The sequence below is a fragment of the Gracilinanus agilis genome, chromosome 2, assembly GCF_016433145.1.
Source record: "Gracilinanus agilis isolate LMUSP501 chromosome 2, AgileGrace, whole genome shotgun sequence".
Taxonomy (NCBI): Eukaryota; Metazoa; Chordata; class Mammalia; order Didelphimorphia; family Didelphidae; genus Gracilinanus; species Gracilinanus agilis.
Window position 1 is genome coordinate 458,316,604 of NC_058131.1, and position 7,986 is coordinate 458,324,589.

Consider the following 7,986-nt stretch of genomic DNA (forward strand, 5'->3'; position numbering starts at 1 on the left):
TCAGTTTTTCCTGACTCCTAAGGTCCACCGCAATCCATTATGCCCCACTGATTTTTATGGCAATTTTAAAGAAGAATTAATCTGACCAAATATATATCCTGACTAAATAGGTTTCTCAACAGAAATACAAGTCACAGTTGACAGTCACAAATACACAGATAATTCATTCACTATAACACCTTCAATAGGAGGGGATCCATGCTCTAGTACTATCTTCTAGGTAAAAACATGACAAAGAAGTTTTTCTAATTTCTACAGCTAAACTTCTTTCTTTATTTGGGAATCTAAAACAGATGTATGTAGAATTATACATAATGGAATTTATTCCAGCATAGCTATAATTTTTCAATATTCTAATTATTTGCATTTTTTGTATCTTCATGACTTTTCATGATAGTCAATAAATTTAAACTGTCAATCAATTCCTAGTCAGACAGATTCCTGGGTCAATTAGTAGTGCTTTTGATCGACTTGTGATTTTCTGTTTAAAAAACAGCAACAGGGGCAGCTGGGTAGCTCAGTGGATTGAGAGTCAGTCCTAGGTTCAAATCCAGCCTCAGATACTTCCCAGCTGTGTGACCCTGGGCAAGTCTCTTGATCCCTGTGTAAATGGAATTAGCTCACCCCTCCATTCATAGTTAAAACTCTAGCCACCAGATAACGTCATCCCCACCTCCCTTAGTGGGGAGACAGTTACTTACATGACAATAAGTAACAAATCAAAAACAAGGGGCAGTCCAAAACAATGGTGAGGCTGCCATTTGTCCACTTGAATTAGAGGTGGACCTTCAGGAAGTGCTGCTGTCATTCAAATATGATGGTAACTTGGTGCTGAAGGATCTCTGCGGAGACCTCAGGCAGCTTCCCCTCTGAATTGTCAGGTGGATAAGTTAGGCTGGCTCCTTTTCACCTTCCTTGGCATTTCTAGAGTCTTTACCTCAATAAGGCTTCTTTGCCTCTCTAATTGCTAAGGCCTTGTGACTAGTAGCCTAGTTTAATTAGTTTTTTAACCTTCTCTAGGTCTGGAACTCTGCAAGTCCGGGCCAGCCTCTCCCTCTCTCTATTTCCCTATTTTCTACCTTCCCAAATTGTAAATAAACTACCATAAAACTCATCCTGACTTGGGTCTATTTTAATTATGGAATCAATCTGAATTATTGATTCCTGGTGACCACACCTTAAAATATATATGTATAATATCTAAGTTTTCCCTCTTACACCCCATTGCCCACCCATACCACTATTCCACCTAGGAGCCAATACACAGAAGTTAAGGATTTTAAAAAAAATGTAAAATAAAACAACAACAACAAAAAAAAACAAATTAAAAACAGCAACATAAAAACATGACAAAGGCAGTGTTTGCATTTATACTGAAATGTGACATTTTCCTTTAATTTGTACAGCAGGGATAAATGATAGAACACAAACAGTGATTTTAAACATTCTGCTAATAACAACACAAAAACTAAGATGCCAGCAAAGATCCAGCACATATCATGAAAACAGTACAGTGTAACTGAATGTTGTCCACTTTGATTACAAGAATCAACTAACACTTTGCATGCCTATATAAAAGGATCTATATATTGATCTATATTAGAATGTCAAAGAATGAAACATAGTTCCAAGAAGCATATAAACCTAACAAATGGTCAAATGGCCTTTATCTATTACTGTTGTATTTTGTACATAATGGGAAGTATAGCATTATTGATTATTGTAGTCTACCCCACCAATCAATCTTTTATCCAAAGTTTCTAGAGGTAAGATACTCCATTAATTAGTCCAGTGTATTATTATCCTTCATGAAATGTACTTTTAAGACACAAAGCCAACTGATCATATTGAAATCCACCAATCCTTAATAATGATAAATTGGGGATTCAGACTGAACCAAATTAACTTTCTTCAACTATCCTATTAAACTAAAGCTATTTTTAAGTCAACATGATCAGATTTTTAAAAATCAGTGTGAGTTATCAAGCTTAATATAACCTTTAAACTGTTTATGTGGGTGTATTTTAATGTTTATCTACATGAATTGCTTGTTGAACTTTGGCAAGATGAACTGTATGAAAACAGTTTATCATACCTACTAATTTTTCATTAAATATAATGCATTGAATATACTGAAAATTAGAATGATTTCTAATTGCAATGAATTAAGTCTACTCAAAATAAAAGTACAGACAGGCAATATGATAATTTAGAAGACAAAGGCTCTAGGTACTCTGGTTCTAAATTACTGTCACATTTTAGTCGCTGCAGCTTTCAAAGAGTTTGTATTCAATAGGGAAAATAACACATATACTTATATGTAAACACAAAATAAATACAAAGTAATTAGGGGTAAGAGGGTGGGATCAGGAAAAGGCTAAAGTAGGAGGTAATTCTTGAGTACAGTTTTGAAAGAAGCTACCTCCTGAAAAGCAGAGGTAAGAGAAGAATATCAAGTGTGAAAAACAGCAAGGAGGTCAGTATAGACAGACCACAGATGATGTAAGCCTAGCAAGATAGGCAGGAGCCAGACTGTGAAGGGCTTTAAATATCAGAGGAATTTGTATTTATCCTAGAGGCAATGGGGAATCATTGGACCTTTCTGAGCAGGGGTGTCCGTATAGTCAGATATGTGCTTCAGGAATATAATTTTTATTAATTGCTAATATTCCATTAATTAATAATTTAGTTGATTAATAAAATAATTAATGTTAATTATATGACATATGTAATAATTTTTTTTTCATGAATGGAAGATGGTATCTAAAAAGGAAAAACTGGATGCAAGGAGACCAATTGAGAGGCTATTGCAATACTGTGGTGATAAGATTCCAAACTAGGGTGATGGACAGGCGAGTTGAGATAAGAGAATAGATGTGAGGAAAGTTAGGAAGTTAGGAAGAAGGGTAAGCTTAAGGGAAAGAGAATCAGTTCTGTTTTGGATAGAGACAACCAATTGGAAGTGTTCAATAGGGAGTTAGCAATTTAGGAAGAGAGTTCAATAGAGATAATTAAGCCCAGGGAACAAATGAGATAGTGAGGGATATAGAAAGAGGAGGACCTAGGATAGAGCCTCAAGATCTACTCACAGCCAGGGGCCAAGATGCTGCTAATGCAAAGAGGGTAGTTACTATGGTCAAGCCGAAGTCAAGAAGGGTTGAATCTGGCAATTAAGGAATCATTATTAATCTTAGAGAAAGGCATTTCATTTGGGTGAAGTTGGACACTATAAATGCAAGGAGTGAAAGAAGAAGAAATAGGGTCAATGAGAGTAGACAGCTTTCTCTAGGAACTGGGTTAGTCAAAGAGTAGAAAGATATAGGATGATAGCTTAAGATGTGATCCTTAAGAGAAGATTTAAGGAGAGAGATCTGGCTGGCCATGGTGCTAGGTGCTAAGACAAAGACAAAAAATGTAAGTCATTGCCCTGGAGGAACTTACAATTAAACCAGGTGAGAAAACAAGTAAACTGTTTAGTGGTATAGGCAGAACATATATACAAGATACAAGCTAATTTTAGGTAGCAGACATTTTGAGGAGGGGATTAAGAAAGACTTTGTGTTAAAGGTGAAACTTGAGCTGATCTTTGAAGGAAGCTAGGGAGGGATTCTAAGGAATAGAGGAGAGAAATACATTCCAGAAACAAGATGGCTAATACAAAGGGAAGAATTAAGATGATTTTGAATATTAAAGAGGATGACTTAAGGGTAAATCTGCTGAAGGAGGGGATGTCTTAGAAGAGACACCTATTCAAAGACTGGAATAAATTAATGTCAAGTTCTAAGATGCAGAATTGGATTAAAAGAACTGAAAGGGAATAGTCTTATTTTCTCAATAAAGTAGGAATGGAAGTTTTTGGCAGGGGGAAAAGGTGGATATATAGGTTTGAGGAGAAAAGGTTTGGAATGTCCAGATTCAAGAAATGAGATAAAAGCAGATCAAGGAGGGCCTAGATAGGAAGGCCTCATTGAGGCTAGATTGAAAATTTGTAATGGACCCAGACAGCTTGATTGATTTCCTTCAGCAGCAATAGCAAAAGACCAAATGCAAGCAAGGCCTTCTCATTATTTCTTCACTCCCAATGAACTCCTTTAATTCCTAAAATTATATATGCCATTTCACCAATTGATTTCATCTCAATCTTTTCTAAATCTATTCTAATCTTCATCTGACTACAATTCATTTTACCAAACCCTTCAATGAACTCACATCAATTCTTAAGAGACATTTCACTATCTTCATTTTGCTTACTTCTATTCCTCCTTAATTTGGGCTATGCTTGCACAAATAGGAACACTTTTTTGTCAGTTATGTTTGGACTACTACTAGAAACATAAAGAACCCAAGAGAGGACTCAAAGATTTAGATTAACTAGCTGAGTCCTTCATTTTTCAGAAGGATGAAACTAAGCTCAAATAGGTGGAGGCTAGATGATCTTTAAGGCCCTTTCAATTCTAAATCATATGACCATTCAGCCTTCTCATTTTATAGATACTGATAAGTTTCATAAGACACCCCTCACACTATAATAAACACTATGATCAATATCCAAATTATATTGAAAGGATCCTTCATTTCACCTCTCTCATGCACAGAATCTTGGAGCCACCTTAATGTCACTTCTCACACATTCCTGATTTAAACCTCTCCTAGCCAAATTAATAACATCTGGATCACTAGCCTATATATATTTTACTGGTCTACTTCTCATCAATTGGTTCATATATACATTTAATAAAGTTACTTCTAAACTAATGCTTCAAACATATCCATGTTCCCTCATAAAGGTCTTTACCAGCTCACAATCAAGACAACAACAATCTCAAAAGCCTAGGTACTATAACTCATTATATGCTTTTCTTGTCTCTCAGCTTAAACTTCTCCAGACTCCCTTGTTATATAATACTCTCCCCTTCAACTCCAGGCCTTCTCTCCAGAACTGGGTCCATAGAACTATTACCCTACAAAGCTAATTTAAGACACTTGCCTCTCCTTTAAAGGTCACCTCAAATCATAGTAATCTAACAAGCATAATTGAGGAATATATGCACAACCTGATTCTATTCTTGATGAATCACACTCCCTCAAAAAAAATTACCACTCCAACTACCAACAATTTGGAAATTGGTCTTGATCAAGGACACATGACAAAACTAGTGGAAATGCGCATCGGCCATGGGTGGGGAGAGTGGGGGGGGGGGTTTGAAGGGGAAAGGAGGAGCATGAATCATGTAACCATGTTAAAAATGAATATTAATAAATGTTAAAAAAAAAAAAAAAGAAAGAAAAAAAAATTACCACTCTTACAGATTCAGTTTTTCTCAAAAAACTCCTGTGACAGGTCATGCAAATATCACCCTCAATTTACAAATGAAGAGACTGAGACTCACAAAGGCAAAATGATTTGTCTAAAGTCAAGTTAACTCTCAGCTGCCAATCAAAGCCCAAGGCTTTTGACTCCAAGTCCAGAGTTCTATCCATTGTACCACTTTCTCTTTGCTCAGCCACTTCCCCACAACTCTTAAGTATCAAATTTCTACAGAGAGCTACACAGAACATTAGCCCATCTTGGAAATTTTCCTCAAGAACACAGTTATTGCCCCAATATTGCTCTGTGTGAGTGAGGTCATTGTAAGAAAGTGGTAGAAATGTGCTTTGTCCTGAGAAAGAATTGTAGGTTCATAAGATTTAGAACCAGAAGGAACCTCAATCATCAATTATTTAAAATGCCTACTAAGTGCCAGAGATTCATCATCTAGTTCAATGCTTTCATTTTATACTTTAGGATGTGGAGGCCCAACCAAGGTGAAATGATTTGATAAAAGTCACACAGCTAGTAAAAGAGCTAAAATGTGAACCCCAATATTCTAACTCCAAATCCAGTGCTATACATCAAAGCAGTTCTTTAAGTACTCAGGTGATGCCCAAACCTCCTTTTTTAACATCCATTGGTGGATGCACTTGAGGTACATCCCAATCATTGCTTAGAAAAAGCATTTTCACATATATACACACAAATACATATGTATGTAGATATACATATATCATATTTTTAAGGTAATAAAAAATGTAAGCCAAAAGTAATGAAACACAAAAACAAATGTGTAAAAAATGCAAAAAGATAAATAGCTTATGAGTTAGCTTCACATATTAGTAGACATCTTAGGGGAAAAGATGCTCTCTATTTTTCAAAATCTAACTTTAAAATATGCCTTACTGATCAGGAGTATAATTCTATACATTTAGACAAAGCTAAAATGTTATCTGTCAGTAAAAAGGCTGAATTACAGTTGTCACCCACTCCACCCCACATATCCACCCTTACTAAGGCAGAAGAGTTTAAAAGCTTGGAAAGCTTCCCTTACCTACTGCTTGCCAGAAATGATTCCATTTTAGCAGATCACAGTCAAACTAAGCCAACAGCAGGAAAATGTTAGTAAACTCCTAGAACTCAACTGTCCAAAATGAAATATGATTAGTTGCTTTGCTTATATGTCAGTAAATGTCTTTTCCAGGTGTGTTGAACCTCAAATCTAAGTTTTATAAAATTAAAAAAACTTTTAATGAGTTAATAGCAAAATTTTAAGAACAATTCCTTTAATAAAGTATAAAACAAAGTTGTGCCAAATTTTACTAGAATTAAATAGAAAACTCTACATCACAATTGCCTCATTTTATGGAACATAACAGCCAACTTTGCCCCCCACCAAAAAATCTACTGTTTGCATTCTATAACAAACTAGAATACAGGAACTTCTATATCTGAAAGGCCTCTACCTCTGAGGAATATCTTCAAGTCAAATTTTAGACTTTCACATTAAATTAGTAAACAGATAAATATTATATTCGGGTGGTAGGTTTTTTTTTATTGTTACTGTAATAATAACAAATTCTGCTTATATTTTTTATTGTATTTTTGGCTTTGATTCTACCAAACCAGGGCATGACTTAAGACACAAAAAGGAATTCCTCCAAATGATTTAAGTCTTTTCCACAAAGAAATACTTTAATATTAAAACATTATATTTAATTTCAAATTTTAAAAAGTGGTGCTGCATATCAATGACAAAGTATGCTATAAAAAAGATTTGTTCGTTAAAAAACATTTTGAGTCTAAAGTACTGAAATATGTTAGGGAACCAGAAATATGTGCCACTTAGCAAATATTCCAAATCCACCAGCAAAAGAACTTTATTTAGGGTCAAAAAATGTAATTTCCACCTTCAGTTTGGAAGGTGGTACCTATATTTTATCATTCCAGCGACTGAGAAATCGGGTGTTTTGATCAAACCTGGCTTCAAACCATACGTCCCCTCCCGTCCCCTCACTAAGTAAGGGAGTCAGGACTCACCAGAACAGTGGTGCAGATGGATCTTAGTTCACACTCCACTTTCTCCCGGTAGTCCTTGACCAGCTGCATCTTCTTGTCACTGGTGTCGGTTTTCTGCTCAATGCTGGAAATGACCCTCCAGGCTGACCTTCGCCCCCCGACTACATTCTTGTAGGCCACCGAGAGCAGGTTGCGCTCCTCGTTGGAGAGCTCGGCCCCCTGCTCGGTCACCGCCTTCATGCAGGTGGCCATGTCATCATAGCGCTCGGCCTGCTCCGCCAGCTTGGCCTTCTGGATCATCTCGGTCTTCTCCATAGTGGACAGGTTGCGGGTGGGAGTGGGGGCGGTGGCGGCAGCAGCAGGGCTCCGGGGAGAGGGAGAAGCAGCTCCAAAGGAGGGGGCAGGAGACAATAAACCCAGATCAGTTAAGAGTCCTCGAAAGTCTTCACCTTCACCGCCTCCGATCGCCCCTACTTTGATCCGCTTTAGGCTTCGGCGAAGGAGCCTCCCCGTCTCACCCTACCCCCAAGCACTCTAGAATTTGCTTTTTGAACAACCTTCATGTTGATATTTTTTATGTTCAGCCATGTCTGATTATTTATGACCCTGTTTGAGGTTTTCCTGGCAAAGAGCAGCTTGTTATTTCCTTCTCCAGC

The 7,986-nt window shown here is 36.8% G+C and overlaps 1 protein-coding gene across 1 annotated transcript in view; it reads right to left on the reverse strand.

Moving 5' to 3' along the window:
* Positions 1-7,840, reverse strand: part of YWHAQ (tyrosine 3-monooxygenase/tryptophan 5-monooxygenase activation protein theta) — a 30,963-nt gene extending 23,123 nt beyond the window's left edge. The window contains exon 1 of the mRNA XM_044661999.1: positions 7,352-7,840. Coding sequence (XP_044517934.1) covers positions 7,352-7,645 — 294 coding nt within the window. The 5' untranslated portion in view covers positions 7,646-7,840. The remainder of the gene's footprint in view (positions 1-7,351) is intronic.
* Positions 7,841-7,986: the final 146 nt, after the last annotated feature.